This window comes from Macaca thibetana, chromosome 7 (assembly GCF_024542745.1).
Source record: "Macaca thibetana thibetana isolate TM-01 chromosome 7, ASM2454274v1, whole genome shotgun sequence".
Lineage (NCBI taxonomy): Eukaryota > Metazoa > Chordata > Mammalia > Primates > Cercopithecidae > Macaca > Macaca thibetana.
Genome location: NC_065584.1, coordinates 126613429 through 126638404, shown reverse-complemented (window position 1 = coordinate 126638404; position 24976 = coordinate 126613429). Strand labels below are relative to the sequence as shown.

Below are 24976 nucleotides of genomic sequence, written 5' to 3'. Positions count from 1 at the left end.
TAGAACTACAACTTAGTTCTCAGGTTACTCATTTCTGAGTTCCCTCCTAGCTTTGAAATTTTATTGTACTGTTCATTGATAGTATAAATTGCAAATATAATAGAAAAAACTTTTTATCAGAAAATGGATAATTAAACCAGTGCAGCAGCTCATGCCTGTAATCCCAGCACAATGGGAGGCTGAGGCAGGAGGACTACTTGAGCCCGGGAGTTTGAGACCAGCCTGGACAACATAGTGAGACCCTGTCCCTACAAAAAATAAATTTAAGAAATTAGCTGGGCATTGTGCTGCACACATGTAGTCCCAGGACTTTGGTGGCTGAGGTGGGAGGATTGCTTGAGCCTGGGAGATGGAGGCGGCAGTAAGCCGTGATCACACCACTCACTGCATTCCAGCCGGGCCTGCAGAGGGAGACTCTGTCTCAAAAAAAAAAAAAAAAAAAAAAAAAAAAAAAGGATAATTAGGAATATAAATTCATAGCAGATTAGACACACTAAGAAATTATTTTTATGAATATATTCTTTGAAGTTAAACTTCTATGTGGTAATTATGCATGTAGTGGTTTGCTTTTTACTAATTTTTTTACTTTTAAAAACATTTTTATTTTTAAATATAAAAAACACATAACATACAATTTACCACCTGAGCCATTTTTAAGTGTATGGTTAAGTGGTATTAAGTATGTTAACATTGTTGTACAATAGATCTTCAGAACTTTTTTATGTTTCAAAACTGAAACTCTATACCCATTAACAACTCCTCAGTTCTCCCTCCAACCCCTGAAGCCGCCATTCTCCTTTCTGCTTCTATGAATTTGACATCTTCTAGATACCTCGTATAAGGGGAATCATACAGTATTTGTCTTTCTGTGACTGCCTTATTTAATTTAGCATAATGTCTTCAAGGTTATGCTTTCCTTTTTCAGGCTGAACCTTAAAAGGGTAATATGTATTCCACTTAAAATTTAGGTAATAAAATAATTACTTAAAAAGGTACTATTCCACTGTATGTATACACCACATTTTTTTAATCCGTCTATCTGTTCATGGATGGTTGGGTTACTTTCACCATTTGGCTACTGTGAATAATGCTGCTACGAACATGTGTGTGCAAATATCTCCTTGAAATCCTGATTTTCAATTGTTTTGAATTTATACCCAGAAATGGGATTCCTGGACCATATGGTGATTCTATTTTTAATTTTTTGAGGAACGACCATACTGTTTTCCATAGCAGCTGCACCATTTTACAGTCCCACCAATAGTGCACAGGGGTTCCAGTTTTTCCATATTCTCATCAACACTTGTTATTTTCTTTCTTTTCTTTTTTTTTTTTTAATAGTAGCCATCCTAAAGGCTGATAAGGTGGTATCTCACTGTGGTTTTTTACTAATTCTTGAGATAGTACAGAATATAATCATAGAAAATACTTCTATTATCTCTAAGTTAGAGAAATTATGTTTCATATAGTATACAAACAATAAATTTATTTTACAGTTCATTGTAAGGTAAAGCAGATCCTTATTCAATCTTGTTCTGAGATTTGTGTTTTTAAAGATATGCTTTGTGTTGCTTATTTTCTAAATTACCTCCATTTATGTTAAATCTCCTTCACCATACAACTTCTCAAATATTGGAAGACTTGATTTGCAATGATTTTATGGTTTTGTCAGCTCTGCTTTTTGCATACTGACTTCATTAGCACTGTGTGGAATTGTTCTGCTTCATCCAGCATGTTAAGCTTTGGACTGTCACATGCTTGTCAAAAAGTATAGAAAAAATAGTGGATTTATTAAAAGTTATTTTCAAAAGAGAGAGGAAGAGTGAAGAAAAGGAGTATAACCCAATAATTTGTACTGGATCAGAAGGGTAAATTTGATGTTATGGATAGATGAATCAAAGGTGTTTTTTTAGATATAATAGAGGAAAACAATTGTAAGACTTAACAGCAAGTATCAAATAGAAATGCCTACACTGAGAATTCTGTCCAGCCACCTTCTCTGTGTACCATTAAGCCATTGTCTTAGTTCATTTGTGCAGCTATAAGAGGATACCACAGGCTAGGTAATTTATAAAAAACAGAAATTTGTTTCCTCACAGTTTTGGAGACTTGGAAGTCCTAGATCAGGGTGCCAGCATCTGGTGTCTGGTAAGGGCCTTTTTGATGCTCCTTCACATGGTGGAAGGAGAAGGGTAAGAGGAAGATAAGCTCTGTGTTCTCACATGGCAGAAGAGAGAGAACCCACTCCCACAAGCCCTTTTCATAGCACATTAATCTGTTGATGAGGCTGGAGCCTCACCACCTAAACACCTCCCATTAGGCCCCACCTCCCAACACTTTTGCACTGGGGATTAGGTGTCCAATGCATAAGTTGGGGAGGGAATAAAAACAGTCAAACCATAGCAGCCATCAGGTGGAGCATCACACCTTTTCTCCGTGGAAATCTCTAGCAGAAACAACATTGGCTGGAAATGTGGAACTCTTCCCTTAGAATAATTTTAGGGAGAATAGAATTTGCCTTCCCTGCCCCCCTTCCTTTTTATTTATTTATTTATTATTTTTATTTTATTTATTCATATTTTGAGACGGTCTCACTCTGTCACCCAGGCTGGAGTGCAGTGGCGCAATCTCGACTCACGGCAAGCTCTGCCTCCCGAGTTCACACCATTCTCCTGCCTCAGCCTCCTGAGTGGCTGGGACTGTAGGCGCCCGCCACCACACCCGGCTAATTTTTTTGTATTTTTAGTAGAGATGGGGTTTCACCGTGTTAGCCAGGATAGTCTCTATCTCCTGACCTCGTGATCCGCCCGCCTTGGCCTCCCAAAGTGCTGGGATTACAGGCATAAGCCACTGCGCCCGGCCTCTTTTCCCCCCTTTCTAAGAGAATGAAGGAAGAGGTTCTGTTACCTGGTTCTCCCACTGATGCATTGTTACGGGCAGCTGCAACTGGCCTTTGTCTGGCCTGGCTTTGTGACTGATGAAAAGGGAGCAAGTGAAACTTTTATACAGTTCTTTGGGGAATAAGGCAGGAGTGGGATCAGGCGACTGTCAGCACAGCTGATGTGTCTTTTTTGTGCAAAAGATTTCTCTTATCATAACTCAAGCAAAGCAATTTTTTTTCTTTTTCTTTTTTTAGAGCCAGGATCTCACTGTGTCACCCGTGCTGGAGTGCAGAGGTGCAGTTATGGCTCATTGCAGCCTCAAACTCCTGGGCTCAAATGATCTTCGCACCTCAGCCTCCTGAGTAGCTGGGACTACAGGCGCGTGCCACCACACCTGACTAATTTAAAAAAAAATGTTTTTGTCAAGACAGTGTCTCACTAAGTTGCCTAGGTTGGTCTCAAACTCCCGGCCTACACAACCTTCCCACCTCAAACTCTCAAGTTGCTGGGATTACACGCCAGTTCTTTTTTCTTTCTTTCTGAATCACAGTGTAAGATCCTGGCTTGATACTTGACTAGTGGACTTTTTGGAGATCCATTTAAATGTATCTTAGAATGGGCAGCTGAAACACTGCATAAACCCAAAGCCTTAGACCGGAACAGCTGCTTTATATGTTCTCCTTCACAGAGCACCAGCCTCCCTACATCATTGCAGTGTTGCCTCGATACGTGGAGATCCGAACATTTGAACCGAGGCTTCTGGTCCAGAGCATTGAATTGCAAAGGCCCCGTTTCATTACCTCAGGAGGGTAAAGAATTTCTTTTTTTACTGTGGCTATATATTATCCCAAAATTGTAAAGTCACCTGTGTCATCACAAAGCCTGTGATCTTTTGCTAATATTCTTACTCTTGCCTCCAGATCAAACATTATCTATGTGGCCAGCAATCATTTTGTTTGGAGACTCATCCCTGTCCCGATGGCAACCCAAATCCAACAACTTCTCCAGGACAAGCAGTTTGAATTGGCTCTGCAGCTCGCAGTAAGTCTCGTTCGTGACTAGTCTGCCTTCCTTATTGTTCTTGAAAGTAGGTGATTTGGGTGTCAATGTTCATATTTGTTTTGGATTAGTAGACTAAGCACATAGCTGAAAGTCCGGGGCCTTGGATACTGGGTCTGACTCCACCGTAAAGTATCTGTGTAACTCTAAGTGATTTTACTTTTTCACTTTATCTGTCCAATGTAGAATGAATATCAGTTATAGTAATAGTACCTTGTAGAATTGATGTGAGAGGCCAGGAGCGGTGGCTCACGCCTGTAATCCCAGCATTTTGGGAGGCCAAGGCGAGCAGATCACCTGAGATCAGGAGTTCGAGACCAGCTTGGCCAACATGGCAAAACCCCGTCTCCACTAAAAACACAAAAATTAGCTGGGCATGGTGGCAGGCACCTGTAATCCCAGCTACTCAGGAAGCTGAGGCAGGAGAATTGCTTGAACCCAGGAAGTAGAGGTTGCAGTGAGCCGAGGTCATGCCACTGCACTCCAGCCTGGGTGACAGAGCGAGACTTTGTCTCAAAAAACAAAAAAAAATTAATGGGAGAATAAAATAAAGATAATGCAGACATTAAACTCTAGTAACAATCATAAATATGCTGTTATAGTCAAGTTGAATGCAACAACTAGAGGACCCCTCAAAATTCCTTTCCACAGTAGACGCCTATGTTTGGATAAGTAGGCTTTCTTTTGATATTCTGAAACTGCTTCAAGTTGTTGTATTCAGCCAGGCTGCAGTCTTATATTTATGATACTTGCTGTAATGTTTGCAAGGGATCTTGTTCACAGCAAAATAGTGACCACCTCTTGTTCCAAGGTTGATGTCAGAGTCTGTGTCTTGTTATTTTAAACATCCTTAGTGATGATTATTGTCATCTGTAGGGGGTGGATTTGCTTTTAGGAAGCAACCAAAAGACATTCTGAGCCTAACCTAGTTGTTAAACCAGATATCGCTACTTTATGTATTTGGGGGTTTTTTGAGTTGTTTTGTTTTGTTTTGTTTTTGTTTTTTTTGAGACAGGGCCTCACTCTGTCACCCAGGCTGGAGTGCAGTGATACAGTCTTGGCTCACTGCAGCCTCAACCTCCTGGTCTCAAGTGATCAGCCCACCTCAGCCTCCTGTATTGCTGGGACCACAAACATGTACCACCACACCCAGCTAATTTTTTTTATTTTTTGTAGAGATAGGGTCTTACTTTGTTGCCCAGGCTGGCCTTGAACTCCTGAGCTCAAGTGATCCTCCCGTCTCAGCCTCCCAAAGTGCTGGGGTTATAGATGTGAACCACCATGCCCAGCCTCAGATAGTGATACTTTAAAGAAGAGATTTTTATGAAGATGATAGTAATAAAACTGAATTTCTAGGGTATCTTGTAAACAATTTCTGAAAGGAAAGCAATTTTTTAGAATGCAGATACTTTTAGTTATCTATGGTAGCTACTCGTGAAGAATATTTACTTTGGATATATATGTTCTGGATTTAAAATAAAAATCTGATAGTCTAATAGTGTGACATAGTTAATATTCCATAAAGATGATTGCTTTCTTGGAGCACTGAATTTCAGCATCTTACTGTTTTTTTTCTACTCATGCATTGTCCTGTATTATTTTATTTTCATTTTTAAAAATAATACAATTGAATGCCCATGAATGCACCATCCTACCCAAGAACCATAACTTTTATAACTTTTTATAGTCCTTCCCATCCCATCCCTCTGCCTCTCCTCCAGATGTAATCATTATCCTAAATTTTGTATTTATCATGACCTTACTCTTTTACCTATACATTTAAAATATATATTTAATATATAAATGTATGTTTACATGTAAAATATGTATTTAATGATTAAACACATATGTTTAATCTTTTACGTATATTTAATATATGGAAGTATGTATTTAGTTTTTGAACTTTATAGAAAGGTTACGCAGTAGGAAACTCTTTAGTCTATTTTTCTCAGCAGGAAGGTCTCAGAGTCTTCTCAGTGATCTTCCTAGTTCAGGTTGTTTAATCTCAGGTAAAGAAAATGGAAGTGGGTTCCTATTTTTCCTTCTCTTTTCTAGGCTCATAGTTATTTTGTGTTCTGCCCTTTTTATGACAAAAAAGGTTTGATTGACATCATCGTAGTCCAGGAAAAACCTATCTTTTATTTTAATAGATAAGCAAACATAATAGAACTTTCAGAGGGAAATTACAAACTAAACTTTGGCATTGATAAGTCCTGGAGCCAAGTGTCAGAAAGGGACAGTTCACTGTGGGCTAGAAAAGGCATCCTATGGCTAGACACTTGAGTTGACCCTTTAAGAATATGTTAGATTAGGATCAAGAGCAGGAAATGGAGCATTCCATTCCAGATGGAGAGGAAGTTAAAGAAGTGAAAAGTGTGGCCTATGTCTATCACATTTGGAGCCTGTCCTGACTGGAGAAGAAGGTGTGGCATAAGTGTTCGGGACTCAGCTAGATAGGGAGGCTGGCACCAGGTTTTGGAAGTCTTTGAAGCACCAAGCAGGAGAGCTGAGAGCAGGGACAGCCACATGATGATGGCTTGGACTAGTGTGGCGGTAATAGGAAAAGAAAGGAAGGGGGGAAATTGAGAGACATTTTGAAAGGAAAAACTAAATTTGATAAAGATTGGCTAAAGAGGTATAAGGAGAAAATAGGTTATGAGGAAGAAGCAAAGTTCATAGCAGCTGCATTTGTTTAGCTTTTACTGAGACTAGGACCTTTCCCAACTGTGCCAGCTATGCCAGATGGCTTTCTTTTTTTTTTTTTTCCCCAAGACAGAGTTCAGAGTCTTCCTCTGTCGCCAGGCTGGAGTGCAGTGGTGCAATCTTGGCTCACTGCAACCTCCACCTCCTGAGTTCAAGCAGTTCTCCTGCCTTGGCCTCCTGAGTAGCTGGGATTACAGGCATGTGCCACCACGCCCAGCTAATTTTTGTGTTTTTAGTAGAGACGGGTTTCACCATGTTAGCTAGGCTGGGTCTCGAACTCCTGACCTGAGGTGATCCACTCACCTTGGTCTCCCAAAGTGCTGGGATTACAGGCGTGAGCCACTGTGCCTGACCCAACCCATCCTTTATGTCTCAGATTAGGTTCCTCTTGGAATCCATGCTGGACCTCTGACTCAGACTGGATTGGGGACCCCTCCCACATGCTTGTCATCACTCTTACCCTATTTTGTTTTGATTTTGTGTTTTTAAACTAAACTAGGTTTTATTCAGATTTGACCAGTTTTTCTATTAGTGTCCTTTTTTTTCTCTTCCAGGATCAAATCCAGAAATCAGATTGCATTTAGTTGTCATGTGTCCTTAGTGTCCTCTGGTCTGTGACATTTTATCTTTCCTTGTTTTTCATGACCATGACAATTTTCAGGATTACCAGTTAGGCATCTCGTAGAAACCCTGTTGTGTTTTAATTGCGTACTTAGCAGTCTTACGGTTAGATTGTAAGGGCAGGCTGCAAGGCGGATACCATGTGGCTGTCTCGTACACTTTGTTTTATTTTTTATTTATTTATTTATTTATTTTGAGATGGAGTCTCACTCGGTCACCCAGGCTGGAGTGCAGTGGCATGATCTTGACTCACCGCAGCCTCTACCTCCTGGGTTCAGGTGATTCTCCTGCCTCAGCCTCCCAAGTAGCTGGGACTACAGGCACTTGCCACCATGCCCGGCTACTTTTTTGTATTTTTAGTAGAGACGGGGTTTTACATGTTAGCCAGAATGGCCTCGATCTCTTGACCTCATGATCTGCCCGCCTCGGCCTCCCAAAGTGCTGGGATTACAGGCGTGAGCCACTGCGCCCGGCCTTGTCTTGTATGCTTTGGCGTCTGTAGCTCCTAGCATCTTCTCTAACATCAAGAACATACTGAACAGTATTTGTTGAGTGAGTGAGCTCTTACCTATTCTACTCCGTTATTAGGAAATGAAAGATGATTCCGACAGTGAAAAGCAACAACAGATTCATCACATCAAGAACTTGTATGCTTTCAACCTCTTCTGCCAGAAGCGTTTTGATGAGTCCATGCAGGTCTTTGCTAAACTTGGCACAGGTAACAAGTGGTGAGGCCTTCATATAAGGAACTGGTGGAGGAGGGGAGCCTGAAAAGTATGGGAAGAAATGATAATAGACTTCTGAGAATGGAGAAAGTTTAGGCTCATCTAAATTGATCCTCATACCTAGCAAGATCCTGTGGGGTGGCCATAGTGGTTACCTGTCTATACTCCTAATCCTGTGAATCTGGTCTTCTCAATAAATGTGGACTCCCGGTTTTCCAGTATGATATGCCCTTGCCATTAAAGAAAGGCAGCAGCAGGTCATTCAGTTCAACAGATGGGTATTTGATCAGCTAGTGTTTATTGAATGCTGTTCTAGACCAAATTCCTTGAATTAAACTGCAAATCATTTTTGAGAGCCAACACAGGGCAGTGCCATGAAGCCCTTCCTTTTCTTAGTGTCCTGAAACCTCTCGACGTGAGTGTAGTGGCGAGGAGCAGGTGCCCTGGGGTCTGCCTCAGATCCGGCAGAGTACTGGACCTCTCTGTGTTTCTGCTTTCTCCTCTGCAAAAAAGAGATGATCATACTACTGCTTACCTTAGAGTGTTGCTGTAAGGATTATATGAAGTGCTTTGAACAGTGTGTGGCACTTAACAAGTGCTCTGTAAGTGTTTGATGTTATTAGTATTGAATATCATTACTGTATATTCAAAACTGTATATTCCAGTTTTGCTTAATTTGGATCAATCTATATATATACTTGGTTTGACTCTGTATCATACTAGTTAGTATCTCCTCTTCTCCTCTTCATTGCTTTGCCTTTTTTCTACTATTCCTCAACCTTGGCCAGTAATGAACTGTGGTAACTCCCTGTATCAGTCAAGATTCTTGGTTGTGAGCAATGGAGACCAACTCTGGATCGTTTAAGTAGAATCTGGATAAATTAAGCAGAGTTTATTGGAACGTTAGGGTAATGATAGTTGGAAGAACCCATAAAATTGATGGGAGATTAGGTGGGGAATAGATGGAAATGAAGGGAGCTCTGGAGCCCCTCCCAGCTGGAAACAGGAAGCCACAGAATGATCAGTTTGCAGCCAGGACAGGCTGGGCCATCCTGCACTAGCATAGCCACCTCCTTAGCCGTTGCCACTGCCACTTCCCCTGTTGTTGCATCCCTGATAAAAATTGCCCCCTACGATGTATTAGCTATCTAATGCTATGTCACAAATCTCCCCAAAACTGTATGGCTTAAAGTAACCGTAGTCATCCATCTCTGTTAGTACTTGTTGGTCAGGAATTTGAGAAGGGGTCAGCTGCGCTGTCCTTGCTTCGCATCTTTCAGGCAGTTGTAGTTTTATGTCAACTGGGCTACCATCATTTGAAATCTGGACCGGGCTAGAAGATCCACTTCCAAGCTGGCTCACTCATATGGCTGACAAGGTGGTGCTAGCTGGAGCTGGGGGCCTCAGTTCTTATCCAAGTGGGTCTCTCTTCAGAGCTGCTTGAGTGTCCTCATGCGTAACAGCTGGCTGTTTCTGGAAGGAGTGTCTAAGGGACCTAGGCAGAAGCCTCAGTGGTCTTTTGTGACTCTCACTCCTGCTATATTCTGTTGGTTTATAAGGGTCCTGCCATGTTCAAGGCAAGGAAGTTCAGACATCGCCTCTTGATGGAGGAGGGTCATGTTACCTATGAGGAGCACATAGGATGGGATGTATGATATATGTTGGTGTGTACCACACTGCTTGTATCCTTGCATCATTTTCTCCAGATCAGGGGATCTGATTAGCCAGGATTAGGTCATGGTCTGACCCCCAGACTCTACCAGGGGTGGAGAAAGAGGTTTGGCTCCCCTCTGCTTCTGAAGGCAAAGGTAGGTCCCTAGAGCTATCCTCCCACCAAGACTCTACATAGCCTGGAAGAGAGAACTTGCCCTTATCTGAAGTACCTAGAGTAGGCAGATTCATGGAGACCACAAGTAAAATAGAGGTTCCCAGGGGCTGGAATGGAGGGACAATAGGGGAGTAATTGTTTATTATTGGGCAGTTTCAATTTGAGATGATGGAAGAGTCCTGGAGATGGATGGTACTGATGGTTGCACAACAGTGTGAATGTATTTAATGCCGCTGAATTGTAGGCTTACAAATAGTTAAAAGGATAAATATTGCAGCGTGTGTATTTTACCACATATAGACACACAGATTGTTGGATGAGTTGAAGTAGCAGAAGACAGGGGTCTACTACTGGACATGGATATGGGCATATCCCTGTGACCCAGAGGTCAGCAAGTTGCTGCTGCTTCCACTGCCTAAGGCCTGCAGTGACCTCCGTTCCCACAGAGCTGGCGACTGGGTGTGGGCTGCTGTATCCAGGCAGGTGCCTCTACAGAGTGGCAGAGCTGTAACCAGACACTGGCAGTGCTGTGTCTGGCGGCACACACGCATGAGCTGGAAGAAGGAGGCTTCCGTCTCACTTTCATTTCCACATCTCATAGCCTATGTCTGGTGGAACCAGATTTTCACTTAGAACCCTGACTGCTAGGGAGTTTGAGAAAAGTCGTTTTCAGTTTTATAGCCCCTGTGGACTAGAAAGGAGTAGAAATGGATGGGAAGTGCCAGTTGACCAATAAACAATAGCATTCCACAGTATTATAAATTATAATAAATGTAAATTATAGTAAGTTATATAACCAGTTAACCAGCCCCCAGTGGCAGTGAGGGGATATGTTGGCTACTTACAGCATTTTCCTGTTACAATCTGGGAGTGGCCAGGTACAGTGGCTCATGCCTATAATCCCAGCTTTTTGGGAGACCAAAGAGAGAGGATTGCTTGAGCCCAGGAGTTCAAGACCAGCGTAGGCAACATCGTGGACATCATCTTTACAAAAAATTTAAAAGTAATTAGTTGGCAGGGTAGTAATGCCTGTAGTCTCAGCTACTTGGGAGGGTGAGGCAGGAGGATCACTTGAGCCAAGAGGTCAAGACTACAAGAAGCCAAGATTGTGCCACTGTGCTCCAGCCTGGGAGACAGAGCAAAACCCTGTCTAAAAAAAAAAAAAAATCTGTAAGCATCTGTGAGAACATAAATTCTAAGGCAGAAGGAAAATGTCACCTCTTTAATATTGTTAATGTGTACCATTTTGATTCTTAAAGTAGCAGAACATTTTCCCACTTATTTATACTCTCTTATCAGTTGGTCTTGTCTTTTGGTCATTTATCAAATGAAGTCTTACATTTTATTACCAATTTATGTGAATTTGTTTATCTAATCAACATATTACCCTCTTTTTAAAATTTTTTTTGAGACAGGGTCTCCACTCTTGCCCATGCTGGAGTATAGTGGCATGATCCACAGCTCACTGCAGCCTCGACCTCCTGGGCTCAAGCGATCCTCCCACCTCAGCCTCCCAAGTAGCTGGATACAGGCACGTGCCACCATGCCCAGCAAATTTAAAATTTTTTTGTAGACATGGGGTCTCACTATGCTGCCCAGTCTTGTAATCAACAAATTAGTCTCTTGCCATGTGTATTACAAATATATTCCCTAGCCTGTTGTTTGCTTTTTTTTTTAGTAATGTTTCTTTTTTTGACACAAATTTTTTATTGTTAAGTTTCTTGATCTCTTCTACTTCAACATCAGCATTTTTCCTTAAAAACTTTTTATTCTCTACTTTCAGATGCTTGATAAATATTCAATTCTAATTCTGTGTGTGTATTTGAATATAGTCATGCCATCTTTGTGATGTTTTAGTGAATTTTAACATATGTATAAAGAATGCTCAAATCATAAGTCTACAGCTCATTGAATGTTTATGAACTGAGAGTCTGTTTTTAAAAAATCAGTCTGGAACTTATTTTGCTACAGTAATAGTCTTGTTTTATTTTATCCCTAAATTGTTGGGCTCCTTTCCAGAGGAATCATGTTTCCCTTCCATATAGATCCCACCCACGTGATGGGCCTGTACCCGGACCTGCTGCCCACAGACTACAGGAAGCAGTTGCAGTATCCCAACCCACTGCCTGTGCTCTCTGGGGCTGAATTGGAGAAGGCTCACTTAGCTCTGATTGACTACCTGACACAGGTAGGTGTAATACAGAGTGCGTGAAAGAGTTTGCCTGGGAGTTTCAGTACTTGTTTCTCTATGGCAAGGAATTTAAGGCCCCCTCTAATGCTAAGGCATTCTATAAATTAATGCTCTAGGAAGTCTGCCTGGGGTAAAGTTTCTTTCTGCTACTTCTTCTAACTTAACAGTACCATTGAAGTGAGGTTTTCTGCCAAATCTTGATAATAATAAACACACCCAGTTCCTAGTAAATTCACACTAAGCTGTTATAGAAACTAAAAAAGGTAAATTTTAGTTGATAGACGCATACAAGTTTTTTTTAAAACAAACTTTTTGTAACATACATAGTTTTGGGGAAAATGCCTCCTGTATGTGGAACCACTTGGAAAACACACAAAAAAAGTACAAAACAGAAACACAAATTACCTATAACTCTACCACCAGAATATAAGAAACTAACATTTTAGTGTTGCCCTTCTAGACATTTATGTCTGTGAATTAGCTTTTGTTTATTTACTTCTTGGTTTATTTATTGCAAATGGATATCAAATTATAGATTGTTTTATAGCTTACTTTTAAAAAATGTAGCCATATACTGAGAAAGTACTTCCTTGTCAATAAATATCCTTCTATAACATGTTTTTAAGGGAGGTATTTAGATTTAAAATTTTTTATGATTTACTATTATAGACACGTATATTTTAAGTCAGCACTAAAACCAGCATCTCCATTAGTCCCTTAATCTTAGATTTCTGTCACAGAAGGCTATTGTTTATTTCCTGTGTACCCATTCAGAATCAGAGACCTTATTGATATTTTTTCCTCTTAAGTGTTCTGCAGACCTTTGTAGGGGTCTCCAGAACGCTCCGGGGTAGGCACTGAGTATTGCCGTTGGCTGGGGCGGTGGCTCCTGCCCGTAATCCCAGCACTTTGGAAGGCCGAGACAGGAAGATCACCTGAGCTCAGGAGTTTGAAACCAGCCTGGCCAACATGGTGAAACCCTTCTCTACTAAAAATACAAAAATTAGCTGGGTGTGGTGGCCCATGCCTGTAATCCCAGCTACTCAGGAGGCTGAGGCAGGAGAATTGCGTGAACCCAGGAGGCAGAGCTGGCAGTGAGCTGAGATTGCACCACTGCACTCCAGCCTGAGCGACAGAGCGAGACTCTGTCTCAAAAAAAAAAAAAAAAAAAAGAAGTATTGCTGGAAAAATTGTCATGCTGCTTTCCACTCCCTGCCTCTGGGTCAGTGAGTTCCCGCAGGTCTGATCAGGCATGGGTGGCCTTGGCCCTTCCTTGACATGGGGCTCCAAGGGTACCCTCCTGGGGCTGGCAGCCTGCAAGGAGCACACAGACTTGCCACTGCCTACACACTGCACACACTGTGCTAAGTAAAAAAGATTCCTGGCCATAGTATCTCCCAAAGCCTGTGGCACTGTGGAAGGCCCTCCACTGCCAATGTCTTAGCCGTAGGAAGGTGAGCACATGTCCTTCCCTGGCCTTCTCCACTGACACTGGGAATGCATGAAGAAACTGACACTAATATTGTGCCAGAGAGATGGCAGAGCAAGACCATGGGCTCTGCCAGACTCAAGAGAATACCTACTGGATGAAGTTCTAGGATAAGCAGAAACTCATCTCCAGGGATTGAAAGCAGATCAGTGGGTGGGATTGTTTGGGAACAGCACGAGGAACTTTCTGGAGTGATAGAAATGTTATCTTCCTTCACTGAGGTGGTGGTTACATGCATGTACACATCTGTCAAAATGTATCTGATGGTACACTTTAAAAGATTAGATTTTATTGTAAGTTATACCTCAATAAGGTTGATTTTTTGTTTTGTTTTGTTTTGTTTTTGTTTTTTGAGACGGAGTCTCGCTTTGTCGCCCAGGCTGGAGTGCAGTGGCGCGATCTCGGCTCATTGCAAGCCCCGCCTCCTGGGTTTACGCCATTCTCCTGCCTCAGCCTCCTGAGTAGCTGGGACTACAGGCGCCCGCCACCGCGCCCGGCTAATTTTTTGTATTTTTAGTAGAGACGGGGTTTCACCGTGGTCTCGATTTCCTGACCTTGTGATCCGCCCGCCTCGGCCTCCCAAAGTGCTGGGATTACAGGCGTGAGCCACCGCGCCCGGCCAAGGTTGATTTTTTAAAAAATAAAAGAACATGGGCTTTGGAGTCAGACCCCACTTTGAATCCTGCCTTACCCCTTACGTAGCAGCTGACATCTGTGCCTTGGGTTCCTCACCTGTAAAATAAGGATAATATTATCGGCACTTGTTTTAGGATTAAGACGGTATATATAAAGTGCTCGGCATGGTGCCTGGTCTGTAGTAAATAGTCAATAAATAATTGTTGTTGCCTCCGTGGCAGTTTGGCAGTACTAAAAATCGAATGCTAATGTGAGATCAGGCCAGTGGGCATGAGCTGATTTGGAGGTATTCAGAATTACTCAGTAGCTCAGGTGACAAAGGAAGACTTAGTCCTGGCCTTAACCCCACATTTTGACCTTCGCAGAAACGAAGTCAATTGGTAAAGAAGCTGAACGACTCTGATCACCAGTCAAGCACCTCCCCACTCATGGAAGGCACTCCCACCATCAAATCCAAGAAGAAGCTGCTACAAATCATCGACACCACCCTGCTCAAGTGCTATCTCCATGTGAGTTACCTGAGCGCTCGGGTGCCGCAATTCCCAGTTACCCTGACAGTCTGGGAAAGTAAAAGGGAATGCTAGACCCCGGGGGACCTGCCACTAGTAAGAGTGAAGTCTTTGATTTTGGAAACCATGTAGACTTTCCTGATGCCTGTGAGTCTCTTGGAATTAAGAGGATAAGGCAAGATACCAATGCACAATTGTACAGTGGGTTCATCTTCTCTGGTCGGATTGCAGTTCCTGCTACAAAGTCAGCTGGGACAGTATTTCCTTCAAGAAGTTCTGTCCCTCTTCTCCCCCACAGAACATTAAAACACATTGTGCGAAGGTCCATAAATGCTCTAAAAGCCTCTACCTGCTGTCCTGAAAGACAGGAAGCTGTCTGCTTCCTCTTGCTTGTGCTACATTCCTGGCCTTTCAGCCTAGAGCAGGCCTGGGCTAGGGAAGCAGTTTCCACTGAACTGCTCTTTCTGCAGACGAACGTGGCCCTGGTGGCCCCCTTGCTACGCCTGGAGAACAATCACTGCCACATTGAGGAGAGCGAGCACGTGCTGAAGAAGGCTCACAAGTACAGTGAGCTTATCATCCTGTATGAGAAGAAGGGGCTCCACGAGAAAGGTGTGGGGGCGGTTCCTTGGATCTGGGAGGGACTCTTGTACATGGCAGCGGAACCTACTGAGATGTGACCAATCTCCCATGGGGAAAAGGCTCATGACCTTGTTCTTGGGTTTGGTGGCCAGCTCTGCAGGTGCTCGTGGACCAGTCCAAGAAAGCCAACTCCCCTCTGAAAGGCCACGAGAGGACAGTGCAGTATCTGCAGCGTCTGGGTAAGTCCACCTTTTGAAAGGGAGGGGAAAGCGCCCCTGTTCAAACGACCTGGTCTCTCTCCATTTCTGTTTCTGCTTGGTTGCTCCCCTCCCTTCCATGCTTGTGTTCACTCAATTTCATTCCTCCAGATGGCATAAAAATCCCTCGGTGGTTGACCTATGACAGCCCCCTGGTATGGAGCCAGCCCAGTAGGACTAACAGCCCCGAGTAGCTCATGCTTGAGCTATCTTTTCAGGAAAATGGATTCTGGGGCAACCTGCCCACCTGCCTTCCCAGTGCCACGGGCAAGATGGGCCTCAACTGCTGACAAGTCCTGCTTTCCCCTCTAGGCACAGAAAACCTGCATTTAATTTTCTCCTACTCTGTGTGGGTGCTGAGAGACTTCCCAGAAGATGGCCTGAAGGTGAGCCACGGGAGTCCCTTGGATTTATCTGGTTCTGCACTTGGTCCTGACTGCACTTGGGACAGCAGTGGATGGAGAGGAGGGTGGATTCATGCATCCGTCCTCATTGGTGCTAGAAAGGGTGGACTGGGAAGCGTGAGCCAGCACTGAAGTTGGTAGAGAGAGCCTTGCACAGGCTTGAGGAGGCCTGTGCCTCGTCTGACACGCTGACTGCCTGCAGATGCCTTCTCGTACCCTTCCCCTCCTAAAGCCTGTTTGATCGCTGCGCTCACATGCATGTGTGTTTGGTGGAACTGCAGTCAGATGGTTCTGCTGCTGGAACTCGGGTTCATTCTGACAGATATTTACTGAAGATCTCCCAGAAGTGGAGTCTCTGCCACGTGATCGAGTCCTCGGCTTCTTAGTAGAGAATTTTAAGGGTCTGGCTGTTCCTTATCTGGTAAGGTATTTTTTGGTCTGCACTAAAAAGCTTTAAACCCAGGATCCAGGACTGCATGGTTCTGTTATCCAGCTGTTCAGATTTGGGATTTATGTCACTTGCGGATTGGAAGGATGAGGGTTGTTTCAGCTTCCTCTGAAGAAAAAGATCCCGGTAGACCAAGCTGGAAATGCTACCTAGCAAATCTAGGTAAAGTACAGAGGGATGAAAGAATGATGTTTTAGAAAAAAAAAATTCCAAAGCCACATTTGTACAGCCAAACTCAAAAGTGACCACAGGACAATCAAATAGGCTTCAGTACCAGGATGCAGATACTTAACCATAATTACACGGGTCGATGTGAGAGTTTGGAGGATTATGGGACCAAATTTGTAAAAAGGAGTTTAGAAATTGAGAAGACGGCTCCTCACGTTACTGGGTCGCATTGTGAAACTTCTGGTGAAGCTTCCCAGTGGCTTTAGATGAGCTGTCTCTTGGTTGTCTCTGCAGCCTGATTAGGGGATAATCTGGATGGGACCTCTTGGGCCTTAAAAATGTGCGGGAGGCTGGGAGACCAAGTCACAGCCTGGAGAATACTAGTGACAAAGACGTCCATCTTGCCTCAGGAACACATCATCCACGTTTGGGAGGAGACAGGAGCTCGGTTCCACAACTGCCTGATCCAGCTGTACTGTGAAAAGGTGCAAGGTCTGATGAAGGAGTACCTCCTGTCCTTCCCCGCAGGTACCAGTTCTCTTAGGAAGTCGGTTGGCCCCAGGCCTTAGAGGAGAGCACAGACCCAGGTGCCACCTGTGGTGGGGGTACGCAGGCCACCCTGTTCCCTGCCCAGGTGGGCAGAAGTTCTGAAGAGGAGCCAGGGGAGCTGAGTGACACGGGCCTGGCACATGAGACTCAGGAGCCCTTGTCTGGGTCCTGGCATGTCTGAGTGTCTCAGATTCATCGCTGGGGGAGGGTGGAAGGAACAGACCTGTCTGCCAGATGGCAGCTATACTGATAAACAGGTTTGCCCACAGAGTATTTCTCTACTCAGCTTATTTGTTTTTAACTTTAAGCTGATGTTTTGGGGCCACATAGAGACTGTGAACTAAAAGAAGCGAGCATGGAAGCCACCCTCGAGGCCTTTCTGGTCATGTGGTGACATCCTTGAACCCCATTCCCTTCATTTTTCTTGACCCCACATTGCCATCTGGCAGCATACTTTCATGTTGAGCTTGGTTTCCCTTAAAGGCAAAACCCCAGTCCCAGCTGGAGAGGAAGAGGGCGAACTGGGAGAATACCGGCAAAAGCTCCTCATGTTCTTGGAGATTTCCAGCTACTATGATCCGGGCCGGCTCATCTGTGATTTTCCCTTTGATGGTGAGTGTCTGGCTTACGGCCAGAAGCCACTTCAGCTGAAGGTCGTGCAAAGACTAGTCCACCCCTTTCATTGTTCCCCAACTCTCCACAGAAGTTGGGCCTGGAAAAACCAGGCGTTTCAGGCCAGTGCTCCTGTTTGTCCCCTCTGAAGACTCACTTTTGTATGGTAACTGAGAAAAGTCTCCTTCCTGGGTGTGAACCGCATGCTAATTGATAGCCAGGTTGCAACCTGTTTTTTGCTTCAGAACATGTTCTTGGCCAAGTTCATTGCTCAGCAGTTTTTGTAATCTGGCATGATTTGTCTTATGAGAGCTGAGAGCAAGCACTTGCTCATCTTACCTGAACCTTGTAGGTGGTTGTTAAGTACTTGGCTGCTGAATGAATATTCTTACCCAGTTTATATGTGATCTCAAAAAAGATGGGATAAAGTACTTCCCAAAATAGCTCCCTCCTCCTCTTTTGAACTTCAGTCATTTTCTCCTTGAAGAAAAACCCAAGCAGTAAGAATCCTATCTTCTTCCCTTTTATATTGCCGTGTGTCCACTCCTCTGGACAGCTTGGTCCTCACCTTGTGCTTGCATGATTGGTGGCAGTGGTTCCTCATATTCCTTTTCCCCCTAGGCCTCTTAGAAGAACGAGCTCTCCTGTTGGGGCGCATGGGGAAACACGAACAAGCTCTTTTCATTTATGTCCACATCTTGAAGGATACAAGGATGGCTGAGGAGTAAGTTTGCCCCGCCATCCTACCTCCTAAGCAGTCTACAGGCCCCGCAGAGAGAGAGAGCTAAGAAGTCCCTCTTCCCATACTCTGCTGCGGGAGCAAGAATCGCCTCCATCCCGGTCCCCAGTTTTGGCTATGGTTAGGCTGCTCCAACAGGCTGCACGCACAGCCTTTCATTTAAATGTGCCCCCCTCACACCGCTCTCTCCCTTACAGGTACTGCCACAAACACTATGACCAAAACAAAGATGGCAACAAAGATGTAAGTAGTGGCCCTGACCCAGGGAGCACGTGTGCATACCTCGCCCCGTTGGTTTGACCAGAGGTGGCAATAATATGAGTGGCAGAATGAGACGGGGCATGGGTCAGGGCTCTGATTGATCTTGCATGTGTGTACTGAGGGAGAGCATGGGACCATTTGTCCTGGTGTGCTTGGGGTAGTTCCGGTGTACATCTTTGTCATCCCTGTGATTATTAATAGCACTCCTGTCTCTTTACTCTCAGGAGTCTTGATTTGTGTCATAAATTATGAGGTCCGCCTGTCGAGCGGGAACCTGTCATGGTTCTGATGTACTACATCTTGAATACACGTTGACTTGTCAATATCTGGAGACATTTTTGATTGTTGTGACTGAGGACAGGGGTGCTGCTAGAATCCAGGGGGTAGAGGCCAGAGATGCTGCTAAACAACACACAGGACAGCCGCCAAACCAAGAATCATCTGGCCCCGAATGTGCACTGAGGTTGCGAGACCCTGTGGTACTGGCACCAGTAGGAAATGCAGCGTCTCACTTGCTATCCCCACCTGCAAAAGTGTGGACAGGGTATCAGCTTTTAAAGCCAAAGGAAATGAGGAATCTTTTTGAATTATTTTACAGTGGTAGCATTTTGTAAATGGTATAATGGTAAACAAATACAAGGCATTTTTTTTTTCTCTTAGGGAAAAAGCAATCCTTAATTAACATCTTCCGTTGCCTGTTTGACCTTACCAATTTAAAAGGTGAAAATGACGAGTTTTACATGCTCAGGGATAGCTGTTACTGTAGGCGAGCCCCTTGCATCTTTAGGCGCGCTCCGTGCTGGGGGTTCTGGACAGGTTGCTGCCAGCCTGACGTGGCTCCTTTCTCTCTGAGACAGGTGTATCTGTCCCTGCTTCGGATGTACCTGTCGCCCCCCAGCATTCACTGCCTGGGGCCAATCAAGCTGGAACTGCTGGAGCCAAAAGCCAACCTCCAGGCTGCCCTGCAGGTCCTGGAGCTGCACCACAGCAAACTGGACACCACCAAGGTCAGGAGTTGTTCCCAGGGAGATGGAGGGTGTTTGCAGGGAGCATCGAGTGAGAAGAGGAAATGCAGAAAGGGACTAGGGTCCAAGAGCTCCATGGCTGCATTCTCACTCCTGTTCCACCTCACGCAGTCGCTATCTCTGTTCCTGTCCCTAGGCCCTCAACCTTCTGCCAGCAAACACTCAGATCAATGACATACGCATCTTCCTGGAAAAGGTCTTGGAAGAAAATGCACAAAAGAAACGGTTCAATCAAGTGCTCAAGAACCTTCTCCATGCAGAGTTCCTGAGGGTAGGTATGGGCCTTCCAAACTCGGGTGGGCTTTTAACTTCCAGTATCAGACAGTGTCCACATGTTCCCTTCCCACCAAGGCAGAGCCTGTACAGTGCAGCTCAAGCTGATCCAGTAGCCAGCTTGACATTGAATTGCCAGTGTTCTAAGCAGAAGAATCTGTGACAGCTGAAAGAGGAAACAGTGCCGGCCTCTGCCTCCTGTTTCTGGGTGCCACACTGTGGAACTTCTTCCTCAATCCCCCTGTTCTTCCAGGTCCAGGAAGAGCGGATTTTACACCAGCAGGTGAAGTGCATCATCACAGAGGAGAAGGTGTGCATGGTGTGTAAGAAGAAGATTGGGAATAGGTGAGCCTCCTTCACACCTGTGCAGCGTCTGGGCTCTGTGGAGGTGCCCGGGGGTGGAGAACGCTCAGGATGGATTTCTGCCCTTTAACAGAGGAGGAGAACATGGCTGCTGGCTGTCCTGACAACTTTTAGTTCTTGAGCCTTCAAAGAGCAGCCTGTTCTCTCTGTTGGGAGTGGGCTTTGAGAATTTGAAGACCCGCAATATATGGTATGGAGCTGTTGGATTCTTGTCCATAAAACTCTTCCTCTCTCGAAGCTAGAAACTGATATAGTGGGTGCCAGAGAGATACAGGTCAGCAGAAAGTTGTTATATTTTAAGGAAGATCTAGTGAAGGAAGAAAAAGATCTTTCGAGTTACTGCAGTGTGACTGGAGTAGGACGGTGAGCCAGCCTCGTGCTGTGTTGAGACACATCCTCCAGTTAGCCCCTTTCTTCAGAGGAGAGGGACTTGTCCCTTTTCTTATGTAGCTGGAAAAATATTTTTCTTTAGAAAGACAAACTCGCTGTCCTTTTTAGAATTAGCCTGAAATCTGTTCTGATGGACATTTGTCGGCTCTGAGGAAGCCAGTGCTGAGTTTTGGGCTATTGCACTGCCCATCTTTATTACGCCGTGTGTTTTGCATAGTAAAAAAATACCCCATGCACTCTTAACTGTGTGCACCTCATCCTCTGGTTATTTGACAGAGATGATGGCTACAGAAATCCAGAGCCCCTCAAGGCAAACTGTTCTTTGATGTTTGGGTGGGCTGCTTCTGGGATGGGCCCCCAGCAATGTGCCTCTTCTGTAGGAGGTGCCGCTGCCAGAGAAGTGGTCACTTAGAGGCAGTCCTCACTCCCAAGCCATTTTCTTCCCTGCAGTGCATTTGCAAGATACCCCAATGGAGTGGTCGTGCACTACTTCTGTTCCAAAGAGGTAAACCCAGCTGACACTTGAGCCCAGCATCTTGGGGATCCAGCAGATGGACAGCTTGGCTCTCCCAGAGAGGTGAAGGAGCACCTGGCCTTAGGAATCCTGGCTGCCACCACCACAAGGCTCCCTATTTGGACACTACTGGCTATCTTGTGCCCTGGAACAACTCCGAATTAATTAGACTCATGGTCTGGCATTGCCAGCTTTTTAATGGGAAAAGAGATTAGTTATACCTTATACCATTATACTGTGGGCAATTCCAGAGAATTCAGTACCTGCTTGGTCAGGAGGAGGTGCACCATCTTGCCTTTGCATACCAGTCACCTGAACAAGGAAACTTGTCACAAGTGTTTGTAACCATGGGGTTGTTCATCAAGGGCTTTTCTATTAAGATAAGTATACGACTTCACAAGGACCCCTCAGCATGGCTCACTGGAGAGTTCCATGAGAGAACAGCGCTCAAGCTTCTGGCCACATGGACCCGATGGCTCACGTTCTGCGTAGCGTTTTACGTCCCCATGGTAGCCATGCCCTGCAGTCCTCAGTAGCCGCCCTATTAGTTTTCAGTCTCCTTTTCTTTCTCACCATTTATCCCTTCCCTCACTGCCCTACCCAGGCTTTCTCTCCCACTTCCCTGACTCTGGGAATAACTAATATTTATGCAAGGTAAGATGAGAAGCAAGGGGAAGTCTCAGTTCCTAGGATTACAGTGCTAGTTGATTGTCGGGTATGTTGTAAATAGACCCTCTTTGGCCACACCCTCCATGCCTAGATGCCTCGGAGAGCACCACTCTCTGCCTAGGCCAGGCCCTGCGTCCCTCGCCTCAGGCCGGGCCGAGTGTGACCGCAGCTCCTGCGGATGAGCCTGCCCTGTCTGGGGTATGCGTGATCCCTAGACACATGTTCCCACAGAGGTCCCCGCTCCATTTTCGCTCACCAGACACTCAGGCGAGCTGGCTTAGTCGTTGTGAGTGGCGATGTTGTGCTCTGGGCCCTTTCTCTTTTTCCAGCCAGTTTCCATTCACTTGCCTTACAGCCTGCCCTGGCTCCCCAGCTTTGTTCGGCAGTGGTGTGGTTGGAGGGTTGTGCTGCGATAGCGCAGGAAGGTGGGTCCCGGCAAGACGCAGGGGATGAGCGGACCTGGAACTGACAATGGCATGCTGCCAAGTGTTCCTGAGAGGTGTTCAGGCACAGCAGAGAGGACGTGGGGGGCAAGAACAGCAGCACGCCGGTTTAAAAATAGCTCACGGCCACACCTGTGGAGCAGTGGAGGGGGGGGATCCTGCCACAGGTGCACAGGCTGGAGTTTCGGGCACTGCAGGCTGAGGACACACAGGGAGAGTGGCCCAGCCTCCTGTCCTCCCTGGGGTTTTTGCAGACTCGAAGTCTCACTGCACCAGTGTCTTCGATGGTATTGGGGTGGGTGATGGTGCCCAACACTGACAGTTTTAGTGGCCTGTCCTTGACATACCGTGGTCCTTTGGAAACCATGGCTTCATGCTGTGTGACAGATCAACGTGCTGATGGTAAGTAGACTAGGCTCCCCCAGGCATGCCGTCCGCGGGGGCCTGAAAAGACAGTGAGTGCCGTTGGCCCCATTCACAGACGTGGGAGACTCTGCTCAGGCCTGTGAGGCTGGACAGGCCTTCACCAGAGTTCGGAGGAGCAGTGGAGCAGTGTGTGGCGCCACCTCCCAGCTGGCCATACCCACACAGAAGCAGTGCTGCCTGTGGCCTCATCCAGGCCAGCTTGGACTCTGCTTCCTCCAGGAGCAGCAGGGAAGCCTGGGCTGCCTCCCTGGATAGCAGGAACTTGCCCTGCCATGTGTGCCCTGCCTTCCTGGCTAGCTGTGCTTGTTATCTTCCATTATCACGAACTGTTTGAAGCAATAGAAAAAAGAACGTGTGTTTTCTTTCCTGGTATACATACATGACCCCATCTGCCAAACTCCATTCTCCTTCCCTCAACTCTGCTCTCCACAGAGCTATGGGGAAGGCTGGAGATGAAAGCTTTGTAGTGAAGACTGATAAAGGTCTCATCACTGCTCCTCATAATAAACCTAATAAAGCAAGAAACCAAGCCTGTCTGGGTCTCTTTATTTCCCCCTCCCGTGGAGTTTGATGAAAATAACAAAAGGTAGTAATTTAGCAAAGAACTTAGAAGAATAAGCCAATTAGTGACCAAGAAAAAATGAATATAATAGTTGCATTACAAATGTTGCCCCATGCCGCTTGGTACAGCCAGTGTGGTCATGGCTGATAAGTCGTCAGCACAGATCCGGAACATGTCCATCATTACAGAATTCTACCGGACACACTGGCGCTCTAGAAGATCCGGAACATGTCCATCATTACAGAATTCTACCGGACACACTGGCGCTCTGGAAGATCCGGAACATGTCCATCATTACAGAATTCTACTGGACACACTGGCGCTCTAGAAGATCCGGAACATGTCCATCATTACAGAATTCTACTGGACACACTGGCGGTCTGGAAGATCCAAGTGTTTTCCCCCTTCATGTGGTAGCAGCTGGTGCCTCTTCCTGCAGCCCATGACGAAGGAATTGGGATGGAGGGACACAGGGGCGTTTGGGAAGTGGAGAAGTGTTGGTTCACTTTGGCCAACTCCAGAGAGAAATGTAGCCCTTGTTGTCTCTGTCACATCTGGCACTAGGGGCAATGACTTTATCGTGTGGTGGGCCGATGACTTCCAGAAGAGGGTGATACAGCCAGAAAGACTCACATCAGTCGGGAGCTAGGGCCCCAGCCTGGTTCCACCCCCAGCTAGCTCTGTGCCCTCTCCTCTTGTGTGGATCCACGGGTCCCCTGCACACATTCACAGCGACCACCAAGGTGCCGGACTCTCATTTCTTAGAGCCCAGGCCAGGTCTTTGCTTCACAATCCAAATAAAGCAGAAACAGGCCCTTCTTTGGGGTCTGGTCACTGGCAGTCACACCTTCCTTTTTGGGGGAAGTTTCTGGTCTGAACTTGCCCATTTGGTTCATTTTGGAGTTGAATCACATCTTTTTTGGATGTATTTTTCAGCCTGCGACTCTAGGCCTTGGGAAGAGGAGATGACTGAATCTTAGTTGAGGGACAGAAATTTTGTCCCTCCCACAGTTCACAGCCCCAGAGATCCTCACTCTTCCTGGAGACTGTGCCTGTCTCAGCCACTCTGATGGTTGTGGTCCACAGAAGAGCAGACGTCACATCCATCTGCAGCCTAAGGCCTACGGTGGCCAAAGAGAACGCTAAAGCCTGTATCTCTAGTGGCTGAAGGACAGGCAGACTTGTTGTTTGGCCTGTCCTTATTTATAACCCCTGCCCATATGCCTGTCTGTACCTAGACACCGTACACTGACCCAGGAAGCGAGCCTGGGCCGAAGCCACAGGGAGTCATGGACTGCATTTCTCCAGGATGTGGATGGGCCCACCTCACCTTTGTCACCTTTGCATTTCTAGGCCTAGCACAGGTCTGGCACCCACCAGGCTCTTGGTGTTTGGAGAATTAATGAGGGTGGTCAGGAGAGATTAGAAATATCTTTGATGAGTTCATGTCCTTTGTAGGGACATGGATGAAGCTGGAAACCATCATTCTGAGCAAACTACTGCAAGGACAGAAAACCAAACACCACATGTTCTCACTCATAGGTGGGAACTGAACAATGAGAACACTTGGACACAGGAAGGGGAACATCACACACTGGGGCCTGTTGTGGGGTGGCAGGCGGAGAGGGATAGCATTAGGAGATATACC

At 45.6% G+C, this 24976-nt stretch overlaps 1 protein-coding gene across 2 annotated transcripts in view; it reads left to right on the top strand.

Moving 5' to 3' along the window:
* Nucleotides 1-23291, top strand: part of VPS39 (VPS39 subunit of HOPS complex) — a 47352-nt gene extending 24061 nt beyond the window's left edge. For both annotated transcript variants that reach the window (XM_050799420.1, XM_050799419.1), the window contains 17 exons: nt 3571-3691; nt 3803-3923; nt 7854-7983; nt 11864-12006; nt 14500-14643; nt 15114-15255; nt 15378-15464; nt 15795-15868; nt 16209-16307; nt 16913-17030; nt 17535-17663; nt 18285-18387; nt 18600-18645; nt 19521-19670; nt 19825-19959; nt 20215-20306; nt 21165-23291. In XM_050799420.1, coding sequence (XP_050655377.1) covers nt 3571-3691; nt 3803-3923; nt 7854-7983; nt 11864-12006; nt 14500-14643; nt 15114-15255; nt 15378-15464; nt 15795-15868; nt 16209-16307; nt 16913-17030; nt 17535-17663; nt 18285-18387; nt 18600-18645; nt 19521-19670; nt 19825-19959; nt 20215-20306; nt 21165-21240 — 1910 coding nt within the window. In that variant the 3' untranslated portion in view covers nt 21241-23291. The remainder of the gene's footprint in view (nt 1-3570; nt 3692-3802; nt 3924-7853; nt 7984-11863; nt 12007-14499; nt 14644-15113; nt 15256-15377; nt 15465-15794; nt 15869-16208; nt 16308-16912; nt 17031-17534; nt 17664-18284; nt 18388-18599; nt 18646-19520; nt 19671-19824; nt 19960-20214; nt 20307-21164) is intronic.
* Nucleotides 23292-24976: the final 1685 nt, after the last annotated feature.